At 31.8% G+C, this 18,195-nt stretch overlaps 4 protein-coding genes across 7 annotated transcripts; 2 read left to right on the top strand and 2 right to left on the bottom strand.

The window, feature by feature from the left end:
- Positions 1–104: 104 nt before the first annotated feature.
- On the bottom strand, positions 105–4,349 carry LOC105429708 (NADH-cytochrome b5 reductase 2). Of its 3 annotated transcripts, XM_089070607.1 has the most exons (5): positions 4,183–4,349; positions 3,954–4,058; positions 1,366–1,695; positions 1,107–1,295; positions 105–1,012 (listed from the first exon to the last, which is right to left on the bottom strand). In XM_089070607.1, the coding sequence occupies exons 2-5, from the start codon at positions 3,975–3,977 to the stop codon at positions 629–631; spliced, it is 927 nt and encodes a 308-aa protein (XP_088926733.1). In that variant the 5' UTR covers positions 3,978–4,058; positions 4,183–4,349; the 3' UTR covers positions 105–628. The 3 variants fall into 3 exon arrangements, with proteins under 3 accessions (XP_088926733.1, XP_011641155.2, XP_011641156.2); XM_011642853.3 differs by having other exon boundaries at positions 3,954–4,348; XM_011642854.2 differs by lacking the exons at positions 3,954–4,058; positions 4,183–4,349 and adding an exon at positions 2,229–2,829.
- Positions 4,350–6,011: 1,662 nt separating this feature from the next.
- On the top strand, positions 6,012–8,124 carry LOC148937900 (transmembrane protein 60). Its single transcript, XM_011642858.3, has 3 exons — positions 6,012–6,538; positions 6,762–6,977; positions 7,907–8,124. Exons 1-2 carry the CDS (start codon positions 6,329–6,331, stop codon positions 6,936–6,938), a joined length of 387 nt encoding a protein of 128 aa, XP_011641160.2. The 5' UTR covers positions 6,012–6,328; the 3' UTR covers positions 6,939–6,977; positions 7,907–8,124.
- On the top strand, positions 6,985–9,096 carry LOC105429710 (uncharacterized). The gene is made up of 5 exons (XM_011642857.3): positions 6,985–7,635; positions 7,907–8,158; positions 8,249–8,383; positions 8,455–8,560; positions 8,648–9,096. The coding sequence occupies exons 1-5, from the start codon at positions 7,582–7,584 to the stop codon at positions 8,806–8,808; spliced, it is 708 nt and encodes a 235-aa protein (XP_011641159.2). The 5' UTR covers positions 6,985–7,581; the 3' UTR covers positions 8,809–9,096.
- APC4 (anaphase-promoting complex subunit 4) lies at positions 7,732–12,656 on the bottom strand. Of its 2 annotated transcripts, XR_016137911.1 has the most exons (8): positions 11,941–12,656; positions 11,396–11,775; positions 11,111–11,314; positions 10,694–10,975; positions 10,362–10,585; positions 9,715–10,286; positions 8,461–9,649; positions 7,732–8,102 (listed from the first exon to the last, which is right to left on the bottom strand). XR_016137911.1 is itself a non-coding variant. In XM_011642861.3 (7 exons), the coding sequence occupies exons 1-7, from the start codon at positions 12,044–12,046 to the stop codon at positions 9,180–9,182; spliced, it is 2,238 nt and encodes a 745-aa protein (XP_011641163.2). In that variant the 5' UTR covers positions 12,047–12,656; the 3' UTR covers positions 7,732–9,179. The 2 variants fall into 2 exon arrangements, 1 of the variants encoding a protein (XP_011641163.2); XM_011642861.3 differs by having other exon boundaries at positions 7,732–9,649.
- Between the last annotated feature and the right edge of the window lie 5,539 nt (positions 12,657–18,195).

Genomic DNA, 18,195 nt, shown 5'->3' on the forward strand with positions numbered 1-18,195 from the left:
CAGTAAGAAGCACATCTGTATGTGTTTATAATTAATATTTTATAATATTACAATAGTTTCAACATTAATAAATACTGTGAGATACAATAATTTCTTTGTATGAATATCTTAGACACTAGCAACATACTTTATTCATTTATTTTATATACAGGTCGTTTTTATAACATGTAGATACAGTATTGAATAAAGTACATTTCAATGATAAGGCAAATATTTATATCGCGTACATTCGATTTGTCATTTTCTCAAGTTTTGTCAATTATTTGCTACTTGCCAATCACAGCGTGTTTCTCAATGAAAAATAAAAAAAAAACGAGTTCTTTTGGCGTTTGCCTTATGAATATTTTTGATCTTATAGACATCTATACTTTTTATGTGGATAATGCCACTAACCAAATGCATTATTGATTGTTGTAAATTCATAACAATAATTATCAATACTGTTGGAGTTGTCTTTATAGATAACAAATATTTCTGCAGATCTTCCATCGGCATTATTTGATATTTTATATTAATATTAAGCGAATTATTCAAACATAATTAACTGGTCTTTAACTTTATTAAAGTACTAAAGGCATGTCTTTGTAAACTATCTGCAATCTTTATTTTTTTGTGAAATAATTTGTACTCAATACGCGAATCGTAATTTAGTATTGTAGCCAAGTTTATCAAGATTCGGAATGCAAGCAAAATTGATCATCGGAGGTGGTCCACACATCAATACAATTGTATCTGGCGATGGTGGAAACATATGTTCCTTTATCATATTAGCGCTTATGTATCCCGTACTATAAAGCCATCCCTCGCTACTTGAGTCTACAGTATACCAAAGTTTCAATTTATTCGGATATTTCTTAGCGATCTCGTCTAGCTCGTCTCGTAGTAAGATGTCTTTCTCGGTCTGATTGGCGAATAGCAAGGAAGTTTGGGTTTCGTCGTTGGGATTCTTTATTATCGCACGAATTAACTGCAACATCGGTGTGATGCCTGTACCACCAGCGAGCATAACCATCTATGCAGAGATATAAACAGTTTTATTACATATCTTAGAAATAAAAGTTCTTAATAATACATTAATATATAAATATAGCAGTAAATACACTTGCCTTTTTAACGTTATATTCTGTAGGCGGTTCCTTCCTGAGAAGTTTTATAGAGACATTACCGTTCCCTCTGTAAACTAATCTGCCAGACGGACCTCTGAAGTCAATAGTATCCCCTATTTTCATATTTTCCAAATACTGAGACAATTTTCCACCTTCGGGGAACTTTGGATGTGTATTCTTGAAATATACCTGAAAACCACACATAATTAAAGTGCATTTTTTTCTCATTGTCATCAATTATGCATTGCATTTCATTTACCTTGATGACGAGATCTACATAGCCGCGATCGTCGTCGCTCGAAACAGGTGTGTATGAACGTATCACCACTTCCTCTCCAATTTTCGCTGTCAAGTGTACATGCTGACCAACAGGCAAACCCAACACATGATTTGGCGTTGGCAATCCAAATCTGAACTTTCTGGTGTCATGACTTATCTCATCTTTTTGAATTAGAGGTAGACTATACTTAACTACTGGATCAACCAGCAATATCGGTGCAGATTTCTTCTTCTCACTCCAAATTTTATATATTTTAAATACTACTCCTATAACAACTACTGTTCCCATAGCAGTCAAGACTGGCATTATCTGGACATAAAATTTTATTTTAACATAACTTATAGAACATCCTTAATCTTGATTTTGAAAGGTCATCTTTCTTTTGAGATACAAAAGAAAGTAAACTCTAATATTTTTAAAAAAGATTTCCCCTGTTAAATTTTAAGAATTTTTGCAAATCAAGCGTTTCAGAGATGTAAATAAATAATGATCTTATATCCAACATTCGCACAAAAGCTATTACCGTATCTTCACAGAACAACTTTTATATAAATTGATAAAAAAGTCCATTCGTATTTCTATCAATTTAGATTAACTTTAATCTCGGCTTAATTTACCGATTTTCTTTTTCTAATTCCTAAAACTAAAATAAGATAAAAAGTAAGTTAAAGTCGAGACGAAAGTTAATCTGAATTGGTAAGAATGAACATAAGCCATCGTTAGAAAAAAAAAAAAAAAAAAAAGGACACCGCGCCCACTGTACAAATCGTCGACACTCGCGAAACGATATTCCTCTGTGATATTCGCGATCGTAATCGTTTCAGTCAAAAAGCGGGCCTTACCAATGCTCGTACGTTCGACATCGCGGCCGACGGTGGTGCACGTGGATCCGACGGAGAGGTTAAAGGGCAGAGCGCCGGCGGTGATCGTACCGCGAAGACGCGACGCAACGCGTCGAGATCGCCAGAATCGAGGCGCTGCTCTCGCCCGGGACGACGATTCCCCGGGCGACTCAGTGTCGGATCAGTTCGGGGACACGCGCCGCCGAACTCCGGAACTCGCTCTAATCCGCCAAAATAGACTCGGCTTCTCGCGTTTTCGGGATAGGACCATTAGGCGGACGTATTTATAGCGGCATTATGTTATATTATGTATTATGTTGAGGCTGAAAGCCGCGTGCTTTTTTACCATCGGCATCGGCCGCGCCGATCAGGGGCATATCTCTACACGCGCATATCTCTCGATGCCTTTCATTATCGCGCGGTCTTTCTATTATCGCGTGGTCAGCAAAAAGGAAAAAAAAAAGAACGAAAATCGCGAACGTCAGACTTCGAATTTTCGACTTCGTATTCTTTTTTGTCTGTTAGAAGATATATTTTATTATCTCTTGAAGTGAAAACGTTAGTAAAATGAACAGATAGCACTCGCGTGATATGATTATTTTATTTTATTTGCAGTCTTCTTTTAGGCTAAAGAAAGAAAGAGAGGGAGTACAAAACAAAAAACTGTTTTTTGTTGAGGTTCGGGTTCTATATGAAGAGATTAATTAAATCGATGATTAATATAGTCAGTTGACATTCATTTATATCAATATATCTATAAATTAATTTCAATCTCGGTTTATTTTTCATCTTTTTTTAATTCTAGGAAAAAGATATTGAAAAAAGATAGAATAAATTAAACCAAGATCATAATTAATAGATATTTTGATAGAAATGGATATGAATTATTTACAATAATATTTCTGACTATACAAACTTCTAATTACTTCTAATTTGATTTTGTTTATGCGTGAGCAACAAGAAATTAGTAGTAATTTTATTTTCATTAACAAAATATCGCATGCTGCTTAATCGCCAATTAGAAGTTAAACGGTTTAATCAAAATTACCTTTTAATTGCACTTTCCGTTTCTCCTCTTTTTCTTTCCAAAGAGCTTGATATACACATATTCATTTTATTTTAAATACTAAATAACATTTATAATTCTGATATCAGCAACTGACACAGGTATAAAAATAATGTTTGAACAACGAACATTAAATATACATGTAATGTGTTAAATATACATGTAATGATTAGCATATCAATTCCACATTCAACTTTTTCTGATCTCGCTGATGGATTATATAAAGACTAGTTTCTTAACTTGTTTCTGTTACGTTTTTAACAATATATTACACAGTCATTACACAAAATTACTCATTACATTGAGATTCAATGTCGACAAATCAACAATCCATGAAGGCGATCTGCATAAAACATAGCCATCGACAAAATACATGCAGAATATTCGCTTGCGCATTTGTAAATAAAATTATCGTTATTTCTCAATAATATAATAAATAAAATTTAAAAAATGAACAACAGGAGAAAAAAAGATTATCGATTTAAAGATTAAATCTCGGAAATTCGCTTTTTTTTCGTCTCAAGAAGAACAATCATCATCAAATTTCCACATGCTCGATGGCGATTACTTTTCATGTTTCCGCTTTCGAAAATGGAAGCAATTCGATTTTGTTTTTTAAATCCGAATCTAACGATCCGTCAGTGTGAAGTATTACGTACTTGAGAATCATCTGTCGCGTCCATATTCTTTATTTATTTCAGCTCTGTTGAAGAATGCATCCGTGCGTAGGCACACTCGTAAAATTCCCCTGAGTTCTCGAGCAGCTGTAACGACATGCACTCGATGTACGTTTTTTTATTTAGTTCGACTGACGAAAAATGCTGAATCGATCTATTCACAAAGATCTAGAGAGACAAATGCGGAGTGACAGATCGACATTGTACTCACGTATCGAGAGACAAATCATACTGATTGCCATCCGGCACTGGTGTAACTAATATTTTTTCTCTGCCTCTCTTCCCTCTCTCCTTTTTCGCAAAGATAAGCAAAAAACGCTTTCCATTTACGCTTTTAATTTATAGCGTAGTTTTCGATTGTAGGAATTCAAAGTTGATGACATTGGAAATATTGTTGATTTCAGATTCGACTAAAAAAGTGTGAAATATTACGTTGTCAATAGATTTATTGTGAAATAATTCATATATATAATTATATTTTTGATATATCTTTTTGAATTAAGCGTCTAACTATTTTAATATAATTATATTCAGTTTTTTTAAATCAAAGCAGAACCTTTGATTACGTCATTAATTATTTTTAGAGCGATGAAAATCTATTACAGTCGAAAATATCGTAATTTTATTGTTTACGAAATTAATTTAATAATATTAAAAATATCGGACTATTGTCAGACAATAATAATAATTACGTTACAAGAGTGTAGCTAACACGTAATAAATGAATTTTTTTCTTCTTTTGATCGTTTCTGTTTTGTTTCCTCTTCTTTTTCTCTTATTTCTTTTTTGTATTTGTTTTTTGCTTTCTCTTTTCTCTTTTATTCTAAATTCTTTAGCTACAATTTGCGAGATACGCAACTGTCGTTTGTTAATCTCACGATGACGTCTCCTCGCATGATTCTACTGGTCGCCGATAAGCAACACGCAATTTCACTCCTTGATGGTTCAAGGATAGTAATATTCTGAGCCTTTCTATTCTAAACTATCTACTAACATGTAAATTAAATTTCTTGCTGTGTTGCTTTTTCGATATGTTTGGTGTAAAATTATATATGTAATGAGCGAATAAAAAATAGCATGATATTTTTATTCTGTACATTAGAAAATTAAAATAACCTGGTCTTGAAAGAAACGAAAAAACAAATTCCATTTCTGCCAATACAAATTAACTTTTACTCTTTTTCTAATTTTTAAAATTGAAAAAAATAAATAAAAAGTAATTCAAATCGAGATTAAAATTAATCTACGTTGGTAGAAATGGAATAATAGAAAATAGGAAAGTTGCTTATCGAAAAAGCAGACTTCAAAATAGGTGGAGGGGAAGTTCGACATTTTCAGAATAGGGAAGTGATAGGAGATTTGATGATAAATACCCAGTATAAAATAAGCGTGTCCAAATGTAATTTATCGCAATGACATGGGGAAAAATAATAGGTACTGCAAATTATTACGTCACTCATGTGACGTAATAATAACAGTCTTACACTTGACTTCTCATTACTGACTATTTTTTATTCAAAGCTTAATTGTTAAAGTATAATTCATATGTTTCATATAGAATTAAAAAAAAAATTGATACAGAATAAATATTGCTGTGAACAAAATTTAAATAGTTTGATTTGAACAACTTTCTTTTTTGCACGCAGTTATAAGTTTTCAAAGTTAATATTTATAATATATAGGATTAGATGCATTTTAATATACAAAAAAATTCAATTTATTCAAAATGAATAATAATAAATAAATTAAATAATTTAATTAAATTTAGCTTCTGCGCTTTATTTGACAAATAACATTTTTAAAATAAACTAACATTTGATAAACTAAATATTTGTTTATCAATTCTATTTTCTTTTATTTCTATCATTGATATACTAATATACTGATATACTAATTACTGATATACTAATTATTATAATATATTGAAATTTCTCAGTGTACCAGAATATATTTATTATTCTATGTATGTTTTATGGATATCATAGATTAAACTTTTGTTTTCTTTTCTTTAGTCATATTCTTTTTAAGATTGTTTTATTACTGATTTTTTGAAACCATTTTTAAGGCAAAGAACACAACAAGTTACAAATCTTATTCAAGGATAAATTATGATTTTAAAAACAGATTCTCGTCCTTTAAAAATTGCAAGTGATTTTAATTCGAATATACAGCGTCATCTTGCGAAGTTCTGTAAAATATTTGTATTAGCAATAATAATAATAATATCTGTTGATAAAACAGAGTAGTTTAGCATGCTTACAAAAGGTTGGTGACAAAAGGTTAGGATTGTCAAACATCAATGAATAGCATAGACTTTACGAAACCGCGTATTATTATTAATTAAATATAAGTCTACCATGGCGGTTTTGCATCGCGCTCTTTTTACCTGGTTCAATCTGCTCATATTTTTGATCCTGCTGGTCCTGAGACTTGATCAGAGAATACAATGGAATTGGTTCATAGTTTTCATCCCAATGTGGCTCTACGACAACATTCTCCTTATTTACATTGTGTTCAATATGATCTCGCATTGCAAGAACGGCCGTGTCAATAGTTTGCAGAGGGAAGTAAGTGTCTAGCTTTGAACAATAATTGGAAGATACAGATCTTTCTTTCGCAGTTGAAGATATTTTTATCGCGTATATATAATATATAAACAAATACCGAATTGTTTTTTACAAAAAGACTAATGTGATAATTAAGAAAAATTTTATGATTTTGAAACGATATAATCGATTCTTAATTAACTGAAAAAAGATTATATTTTAATGAACCATAAAATTGTTTCAGGCATGGTACATGATAGCTGTGATTTTGAAGATGTGTGCTCAGATTTTAATTTGTCTAAAACTGGAAGCTCCTCACTGGTCTCTACCAGCCAAAGCAGTGCTAGCACCATTCTGGTTGCTTCTTCCAGTATTAGCAGTAGATGTTTTCGTCCATTTAATACATCAGTCTAGGTATTGACGATGGAGTTTCAACTTGTTTCAAGTTATTTAAAAATATGTACGTACTGTTATATTAATATCAAATTATCTTGAATATATTATGCTGTATATAATCAAATATATACATATTATACTTAACATACCTCTGTTACTTTTATATTATGTTCAATTTATATTTTAACGTTATAAAACGTGGATAATAATTTGTTTTATACATATCGGATATTGTACATCAATTATATAAAAGTATAAAAATATATCTATTCATTGATTCTACTTATTTATTTTTTTATTTAAATATGCTACATTGTTCTTCCGTTAGAGTAGATTGATTTATAATAAGATCTTAGAACATAGAGCAATTGCAAGATATAGGTCTAATCAACTATAAATACTTGGTATTACAAGGCCAAATAGGACAGAGTTAAAAATAAGCAACTCCATGACAGTGCTTGTTGTAGCAATCTTCTCGTCAGTAAATGAAAGTGTTTTCCAATATAAACTCATTCATTTTCACTAGTGTTATCAGATTCAACAGAAAAAATAGAAGCAAATCAGTAATTGCATATAAAGGAGAGAGAAAAAAGAGCCATTCATATGATTATACAACATTCATTTAGAGAAGTCCTTTTCTTTGTTGCGTGTATTGAATAATAATTATTATGACAATCATCTGTGAACAACAAACTGGTTTTGCAGCAATTGTGAAGAAAAGGGTGATTAAGTGTAATTAGAATGTAATTATGGGATAAAACAGGAAGACAGAGTAGTCATGTCTAACAGTTTGCTAACATTAGATGATAGATTCATGATAGAGTACAGTAATTGAATGTATTTCTATAAATTTAACATTTTTTTCTTAGATACAATTTAGTTATTTGACATATACAATTTAACAAACAAAAAGATACATATATAATAAGAAATACATATTATCTGATTCTTTTCTTTTGTTTGAATTGTAATGTTTATAACATTGGCTTTTAGGTGACAATGTGGCTTTTTATACTTTTTTATTCATCATTCATGTTACAAAAATCTGAAGCTGAAGTAACTGACTTAGTAACAGTGAAAGAAGTGATAGCTGGACACTTGGCTGAACTTCCATGTTTAAGTATTGATGAACATCATCGTTTTATGTTCTGGCAATTTGGAACTAACAATGTCATCGGTCCGGGAAATCCTATAAATGAAAAGAAATATAATTACGAAGTGTTGACTGGTACACTTCAAATTAGAGTAAGTTTTTAGTAATTTATAATTTTTTTTTAAGTAGCTTGTATTTGTAAGCAATATAACAAGATTATATATCTTGCAATTCATAATTAGGGTGTGTCGTCGGCAGAATCTGGATTTTATAAATGTTTTTCAAAGGGTCTATTTGATGATTCTCAATTGAAAGTTCATTCTGTTGAATTGATAGTTACGAACGATTGGGAGCAACTTTGGGAGAATGATTTTGAGGTACTTAAAGTATAACATATATAAAAAGTCGCAACTTTATATTTTATTAAAATAATTGTATCTTTCAATAGACGAACCTGTTGCGGGGAATGACTGCTGTTACGGTATTGGTTGTTGCTGTAGCTGTCATTCTTCTAATTATTATTGTTAAAAGAAGAAGAAGTCACAGATTCTTCGGTAAATTTTTTTTTTTATGAAAATTTATATACAAGAAGAAAATGTACTTTCATTGAAAATGGAATAATCTTTCAATCATTTTTATAGATCTGGAAGAATCAAGAGAAAATTCTCCAGAGCGATATACGCCAAATAATAGACCGGGAGTTTCATCAGACATCGAAAACGTTGGAATGGATAATGCTGTTTTTGACATTGATTTCCCTAAAGTATTTAAACAAATGCAAAAAGAACAAGCGATGTCATAAATTATACTTGTATACATATACATATTGTAGATAGATAATTGTTATTTTAGTATCTTTTTTATCCTCTTAAATGTAATATTTTTCAACAAATTATTATATTATTACTTGATATTTATCTTTTGTCATGAAAATAATGTATAGTTAATTAACTTTTGCAATATTAATAATTATTATATTTTAGAAATATATATCTTGTATATAGAATATATATCTCATAATAACTCCATAATTATTTACAATAAATAAGTTTAATATCGACTTTGAGAATAAATAATTAAGTTAAATCAAGATTTTTCAGTCTAAAAAATTATTCGCAAACATAATTTTTTTTATATGTATAAAAAAATTCATAAGTGTGTTTCACTTCTATTTCAACTGTTTTCTTCTTTATAAAACTCTTGTCCATCAGTTTTTGTTGTTTTCGCAGGCAAATGTTCACTAGGTGTAGTATCCATCATACTTTCTACAAATCGATTTTCCTCCTCGTCATCATCTTCCTCATCTTCGGGTTCCGCTTCAGTTTCGATTAAACGAATCTTTCTATTATTTTCACTCAAAATAGCGGCTATTTTTCGAGGGCCACTGACCGCTAGTCGTCTTGCAGATATTCCCAAAAATGGTTTCGGCCACGTTGCACCGATAAAATCTGTTATTGATATTATTGTATCATCATCTTGATATTCGAATATAGATACGTTAGAAATATGTAATGGCAGTTGTATGAGAAATGATGCACGAGTTTGTTTATTTAATATAAGCAAACTGAGATAATCTTGTGAGTAAAATTGCAGATCTGCTATTACAGTGTCGATGCTTTCCTTTGAATATTCTCCAAGACATGCTGGAAAAATTAGTTATTTTTATAACATAATAGAGAAATAATGCGCAATATGTAATATTACTAACCTTGCTTGTGACCCACATCTATCGTGGCCATTTTTGAACTAAGAGATACAGGTTCTATTGATGAATACTTGACATTAAAAAGCCTTAAAAATTTACTGTCAGCATCACTTATAGCTAACAAGAGATTTCTATCGTTTGTTACAATTTGCGAAATGTAACTGGTGGTAAAAAGAGATATAAATGATGGTAAAGAGATAGAGAGCATCATGAAGTGATCAACCAAGCTTTGGTAGGCTTTGGCAAAAACATTTTCTACAGCAGCGACTAATTTTGTATGAGATTGTAATAAAGATAAATTAAAATTCTGCTTTACTATATGTGCATAATCGCGCAAACAATCGTTTTCATCGAGCATGGCAGCCCATTCACTTCCTTCTGAAGTTAAGGGAATTTGCAGATTTTCATGACGTAGATATTGACCCAATTTTTCTAAATTTACTCTGCCATTTGCTCTCGGCTTGTCGAAGTCACTCAGAAATTCTGCGATAAATGTTAATTCCTGTTGACTTACACGGCTCACTTCCGATGGTGCTCTTTCGTCCGTTAGTTGAAGAATCGCTACATACAGCCATCTATAAAAATACAAAAACAAATTAAAACAATTAAATACAAACAGTAGCTAAACATTCAATTTTTGTGACTCGTACCGGAAAAATGCTTTGTAATTGCGCATACTCTGATCTATAACTTGCTCGATCTCATATGATTTTGCCAAGAAAGCTTCAGATTCATTAATAGCATTAGTTATGAGTGTTACGTCACGTAAACCTAATGCTTCGTATGTACCGCCTACTCTTGCCATACCTCTCAATTCAGTTAATTGATAAACCAAGGCCATACCCACACTAGTTAAATTTTTCGAGACCAGTTTCTAGGACAGATAATCATTGATATTCAAAACTTATGCATAATCAATGTAGCTTAAATAGATAATTACACGATTAAATTAAAAGAATATCTAAAGTATTCTTTGCAATACCTGTATGTTGCAATAACACATTTCAATACTGTGTCCAAATTTTTTCAATCCTTTCTCCGTGAGATCTCGAAGTAGAAAAGTTTCTAAGCTTTTTGTGGGTATTCCAATCATTAATAATTCTAGAAAATCCGCGGCCATAACACCAGGTTGATTTGCCTCTGCATATCGTGTGAGTTTCTCATCCATTTCCAAAAGTATTGTCTCCCAAGCTTCACAGGTGGCCATCAAAGTACGTGAAAGATAATCTTTCAAACATTCTATGTTGGCTTGAATTTGCGCAACCTGAAAATAAAATATATAAATTCTCTATTTGTCTTTCTTTAAAATATAAACTTCTAGATTATCACGCGTAAAATATTTCAGGAAAAAATGTTTTCTATTTTAAAACTTTCTTATAGATACAATTGAGAATGTAACCTTGAGAAATGCTGTACTTCTCTCAAACAGTGGACAAGATACTCTAGTTATCTTAACATAATTATCATTGTATTTCCATGTAATCCATATTGGATCATTAGCTCCACCTACAATCTGTAAAATTTCTCCATGCCCCACAGATATAGTGTCACAATAAAACATACCAAAGATATACATTAAAACTGTACCATTTTTTTGACCAATCTGTAAAAAATATATGACTGTTATTATTAATAAACAATTAGAAATATTAGATTTATTAGGATTGCAATACAAGATACTTGCAAAGAGCATATCTAAACTATGAGTTAAAAATTCTTTCCGTTCAGGTTCTGTACTGTAACTTCTAATTAAATTAGGTAGAGGTGGTAGGTATTCGCCGGTAGGTTTATTAGTTTTATCGTTCGTCAATGAACTTTCATGTTCAGTGTTGGACAACGACAACCACTTGATACAGACAGCAGATTCACTGCCTGGCAATTTGGTTTTATGAATAATATTCTTAGTTTCAACATCAACAAGACAGAGTTGTTTGGAAATTTCATAGCATACTGCAAGAAGCTTTCCATCTGGTCTCCATGCCAGATGAACAGAGGTATCAGACTCTTCTTGAGGGCTCAATAACCACACCCTCTGCCATGTGAGTCGATGAAGAACGACTTCACCTATAAAATTTTGCATTACAAGTAGTGACTTTTGAATTTTCTAAATTCCATGTTATACATTAGTTAAAGTTAATTGAAATAAATAATTCAGCTTATTTATATATCAAATAAGAGGAAAATAAATATTGGCCAACAGTCTTTAAAATATTAGTTTTTAAATCTAACCTTTTACATTGCTAATTGCTAAAAGATCCATTTTTGGTGACCATAACATCGTCGTCACCTCTGCGGGGAGCTGACGCTCCTCTAGCTGTCTCATAGTACCAGTCATGATACTGGACTTTCTTCTAAATGCAGCACTCAAAAACACTCAGAGAAAGTCAAACAATCGTATAAATAAAGGTGTTATAAACCTTAATTACATATATACAAATCTATCTTAATCGTGATTTTTCGTATGCACATTCTGAGAAAACAAACTATGTTGCATCGTATTTATCAAAATTAAAAACTTTTCCTTTAAAAGCTTTGCTTTTTTTCAGCTATAAATTATAATTCGTAACGAGCGTATGTCCAACCTAACCCTCAAACTTCTCATTAGCGCTCATTAGATGCGTATGTAGTTCGCAAATAATAATTGCGAAAATACAATTTTACAAAAATATACACTACTTTTCTGCTGTAATTACATATTTGTAAAACATTTGGATAATAATAAACAACGCTTCATGTACAGGTTAACTGGTCAAACATTACAATCACGTGCTTCCCATCAGGGAGAAGCCTGAAAGCGACTATCCCGCCTTTTTTTTTGTGGGACGAATCTTGTTAGTACATTATCGTTCTTAAGTTCCATTTTAGCATATTAAAATTAAGTAGTCACTTCCATTTTTTGACACTGCCGATAAAATCCCATTCTGTGTATCCATGCTACTTTGACAATTCACGAACTTTCCAAAACATGGGTATTTATATAATTATACGTGGATTATTTATATAATTATACATTTATATAAATATATAATTATACATTTATATAAATGTATAATTATAATTTTACGTTCGCGTAATTTTTTTGTTGTAGAATAAAGTATTGATGAACACTAATTACATTTATCAATATGTCATATTTATATATACATATACATGTATATAGCATATTTATGGAAAAAGAGATTGTCAACAAAATAATGATATTAAAATAAAATGTTATTTTATGCTTTTGGATATAAATAGCGTATTGATACACACACACATATATATATATATATATATATATATATATATATATATATATATATGCTATGTTAAAATTAATCAGTATTTTAATCTACAAAAAAATTATGTGAAGTTGACGTTTTATTATTTTAAAAGATAGAAGATAATTTCAGTACTTTTCATAGTTCTACAGTTTCTGATAAATATTAAATAAAGTTTCATATTTTTAAAATAAAAAAAATAAAAAAATAAATGTACTAATTTCACACATCTTCTTCCTAAAGATTTTCCTAAAGTATAAGAAATAATTGGACATATTATGACATTCGTCAAAAGTTCTTGTTAGTTCTAAGTTTATTAAATAATTATGTAATCACTTCAAGATAAAATTCCAACAGTTAATAATTTTGTACCAGTTACGAATATTTGTAGCAGCACATCATTTGACGGAAATGTGTCATGCTGATTATTTACATATAGTTCTAACGAGAGTCAAACCTCGTTAATTATAACAAATTTCTATGCTATGACTTTTATTGTATGTTTAGAAACTGATCAATTTATGGTGACCCTCCATCATCTCGGCCGATTTTAATCGACAGTCCTTTTTTCTTTACACATATATTTTAGATTTTCTTATATTTATTATTTTTTATACAATATAAATTACAATATAAATTAATATTAAAAAAGCATATCGACAAATTGTCAAAAATGTTTAATGTAATTTATTCTATTATAAATTTGAAATAATATTAAATATAATAATAGATTCATGATAATCAATGGACGATTATCTTTATCATAACAGCCTAATTCAAATAGCTTCAACATTAAATATTTTTAAATTCTGGATTGTATTGAAATTTGCATAGTATTTTAATAATACATATGTATAGCGACAGCTAATTTATTTAACAATTGTTTATTGTAACACACGTAAGATATCTGCATAATCTATCTTTGATAACGTCTATTAAAGAAAACAGTAAATGCATGATGATATATTATTCAGAAGCTATTTAAAACTTAGTGTAAAGATTACACTATTCAACGTCCAGTTACAAAAAGACGTTGTAGCGCCTCGTGTCAAATTAAATATTATTCATAATATTGTTGAATATTTCATTTCCGTCACTTTTCACACAGAAAGAAAAATATTTTTACATTTCCGTGAGTAATCACTTCACGCCAATTGCAAACGTTTCGCCGTAAAAACATTTTTTGGAGTATCCAGAAAAATAAAATCATATTAAACTGGATTTTTGACAGATCCTTCCAATTATAAGAACAATTTCTATACACTTCACGGACGAAAATCACGCATGGCAGTAAGAATTTCACACCTTATGGAAAAAATGCCGTACAGGTCCAGACGTTATAGTGCCTCAGTTAAACATTATTCGTAATATTGTTGAATTTTGATTTACATATTGTAGGAGCGTGAGCCTTGACTATTGTTTACGCGCCGCGTCTAGCGCTCGCATATTATACGTATAGCGCACACCGTGTTTACGAGTGCTCCGCGTGTTTTCATTCTTTAACTGTTCGTACGGGCAGATAGTAGTGCGCGTCTCTTCGCGTTTCTTCGCATTTTTTCGTTATTAAGTGGTATCAAACGTTGTATTATATGAAATGTAATTGAATATAATAATAAATGTTTATTTAACGATTGATTAAATGAATTGAAACAACGATTCTTTAATAAAGGATATATACATATCACGCGACTATTACATTGACATTTAGGATTTTTGAAGATGATATCTCCTCCGTTGGGTACGGCATTGACTATCATAGTGGAGGGACTGAGTATTCCGAAGGGTTCCATACCACAAAGACGAAGAAGGTAACAATACTATTATTAATAACATTAATATTAACCTTAGGAAAAATTAATGTTATTAATAATGTATTAATAACATCATGTTTTTCCCATATAGTCCCCACATAGTTTTTCCCATTTAGTTCCCACACAGTTTTTCCTATCTAACGCGCACATAGTTTTTCCCATCTAGTTCCTACATAATTTTTCCCATCTTCTTCCCAAATAGTTTTCCCATCTTCTTCCCAAATAGTTTTTCCCATCTTCTTCCCAAATAGTTTTTCCCATCTTCTTCCCACATAGTTTTTCCCATCTTCTTCCTACATAGTTTTTCCCATCTTTTTCCCACATAGTTTTTCCCACATAGTTTTTCCCATCTAGTTCCCATATAGTTTTTCCCATCCTCTTCCCACATAGTTTTTCCCATCTTTTTCCCACATAGTTTTTCCCATCTTCTTCCCACATAGTGATTCTCATCTTCTTCCCACATAGTTTTTCCCATATAGTTTTTCCCATCTTCTTCCCAAATAGTTTTTCCCATCTTCTTCCCAAATAGTTTTTACCACCTTCTTCCCAAATAGTTTTTCCCATCTAGTTCCCATATAGTTTTTCCCATCTTCTTCCTACATAGTTTTCCCGTCTTCTTCTCACATAGTTTTTCCCATCTACTTCCCACATAGTTTTTCCCATCTTCTTCCCACATAGCTTTTCCCATCTTCTTCCCACATAGTTTTTCCCACATAGTTTTCCCATCTAGTTCCCATATAGTTTTTCCCATCTTCCCACATAGTTTTCCCATCTTTTTCCCACATAGTTTTTCCCATCTTCTTCCCAAATAGTTTTTCCCATCTTCTTCCCACATAGTTTTTCCCATCTTCTTCCCAAATAGTTTTTCCCATCTTTTCCCCATATAGTTTTTCCCATTTTCTTCCTACATAGTTTTTCCCGTCTTCTTCCCACATAGTTTTCCCATCTTCTTCCCACATAGTTTTTCCCATCTTCTTCCCACATAGCTTTTCCCATCTTCTTCCCACATAGTTTTTCCCACATAGTTTTCCCATCTAGTTCCCATATAGTTTTTCCCATCTTCCCACATAGTTTTCCCATCTTTTTCCCACATAGTTTTTCCCATCTTCTTCCCAAATAGTTTTTCCCATCTTCTTCCCACATAGTTTTTCCCATCTTCTTCCCAAATAGTTTTTCCCATCTTTTTCCCATATAGTTTTTCTTCCTACATAGTTTTTCCCGTCTTCTTCCCACATAGTTTTTCCCGTCTTCTTCCCACATAGTTTTTCCCATCTTCTTCCCACATAGTCTTTCCCATCTTCTCCCCACATAGTTTTTCCCACCTTCTTCCCACATAGTTTTTCCCATCTTCATCCCACATAGTTTTTCCCATCTTCTTTCCACATAAGTTTTCCCGTCTAGTTCCCACATAGTTTTTCCCATCTAGTTCTCATATAGTTTTCCCACACAGTTTTTCCCATCTTCTTCCCACATAGTTTTTCCCATCTTCTTCCCAAATAGTTTTTCCCATCTTCTTCCCACATAGTTTTTCCCATCTTCTTCCTACATAGTTTTTCCCATCTTCTTCCCACATAGTTTTTCCCACATAGTTTTTCCCACATAGTTTTTCCCATCTAGTTCCCATATAGTTTTTCCCATCTTCTTCCCAAATAGTTTTTACCACCTTCTTCCCAAATAGTTTTTCCCATCTAGTTCCCATATAGTTTTTCCCATCTTCTTCCTACATAGTTTTTCCCGTCTTCTTCCCACATAGTTTTTCCCATCTACTTCCCACATAGTTTTTCCCATCTTCTTCCCACATAGCTTTTCCCATCTTCTTCCCACATAGTTTTTCCCACATAGTTTTCCCATCTAGTTCCCATATAGTTTTTCCCATCTTCCCACATAGTTTTCCCATCTTTTCCCCACATAGTTTTTCCCATCTTCTTCCCAAATAGTTTTTCCCATCTTCTTCCCACATAGTTTTTCCCATCTTCTTCCCAAATAGTTTTTCCCATCTTTTTCCCATATAGTTTTTCCCATTTTCTTCCTACATAGTTTTTCCCGTCTTCTTCCCACATAGTTTTTCCCATCTTCTTCCCACATAGTTTTTCCCATCTTCTTCCCACATAGCTTTTCCCATCTTCTTCCCACATAGTTTTTCCCACATAGTTTTCCCATCTAGTTCCCATATAGTTTTTCCCATCTTCCCACATAGTTTTCCCATCTTTTTCCCACATAGTTTTTCCCATCTTCTTCCCAAATAGTTTTTCCCATCTTCTTCCCACATAGTTTTTCCCATCTTCTTCCCAAATAGTTTTTCCCATCTTTTTCCCATATAGTTTTTCTTCCTACATAGTTTTTCCCGTCTTCTTCCCACATAGTTTTTCCCGTCTTCTCCCCACATAGTTTTTCCCACCTTCTTCCCACATAGTTTTTCCCATCTTCATCCCACATAGTTTTTCCCATCTTCTTTCCACATAAGTTTTCCCGTCTAGTTCCCACATAGTTTTTCCCATCTAGTTCTCATATAGTTTTCCCACACAGTTTTTCCCATCTTCTTCCCACATAGTTTTTCCCATCTTCTTCCCAAATAGTTTTTCCCATCTTCTTCCCACATAGTTTTTCCCATCTTCTTCCTACATAGTTTTTCCCATCTTCTTCCCACATAGTTTTTCCCACATAGTTTTTCCCACATAGTTTTTCCCATCTAGTTCCCATATAGTTTTTCCCATCTTCTTTCCACATAGTTTTTCCCACATAGTTTTTCCCATCTTCTTCCCACATAGTTTTTCCCATTTTCTTCCCAAATAGTTTTCCTCATCTTCTTCCCACATAGTTTTTCCCATCTTCTTCCCACATAGTTTTTCCCATCTTCTTCCCAAATAGTTTTTTCCATCTAGTTCCCATATAGTTTTCCCCATCTTCTTCCGACATAGTTTTTCCCATCTTCTTCCCAAATAGTTTTTCCCATCTAGTTTCCATATAGTTTTTCCCATCTTCTTCCTACATAGTTTTTCCCGTCTTCTTCCCACATAGTTTTTCCCATCTTCTTCCCATATAGTTTTTCCCATCTTCTTCCCACATAGCTTTTCCCATCTTCTTCCCACATAGTTTTTCCCATCTAGTTCCCACATAGTTTTTCCCATGTAGTTCCCACATAGTTTTTCCCATATTGCTCCCATAGCTATAGTACAGCCGTGAGTCGCCCAATGACTCCTAAATGGCAAATACGTTTCACACGTTAATCGTCGATTTTTAATTGATATTTCATCGTCAATTTAAATGAGCAAATGAATGTACATAGCTAGATTAATAGTTCATAAATCAAAATATCAAAATAGTAATAGATAGTATCAAAATGATAATTCGCTAATGAAATATATACATACATTATTTACTGTTTAATTACTAAGAGCTGTAATAATTTC

This window comes from Pogonomyrmex barbatus, unplaced genomic scaffold (genome assembly GCF_055798465.1).
Source record: "Pogonomyrmex barbatus isolate J1 unplaced genomic scaffold, ASM5579846v1 scaffold10, whole genome shotgun sequence".
In the NCBI taxonomy this organism is placed as follows: domain Eukaryota; kingdom Metazoa; phylum Arthropoda; class Insecta; order Hymenoptera; family Formicidae; genus Pogonomyrmex; species Pogonomyrmex barbatus.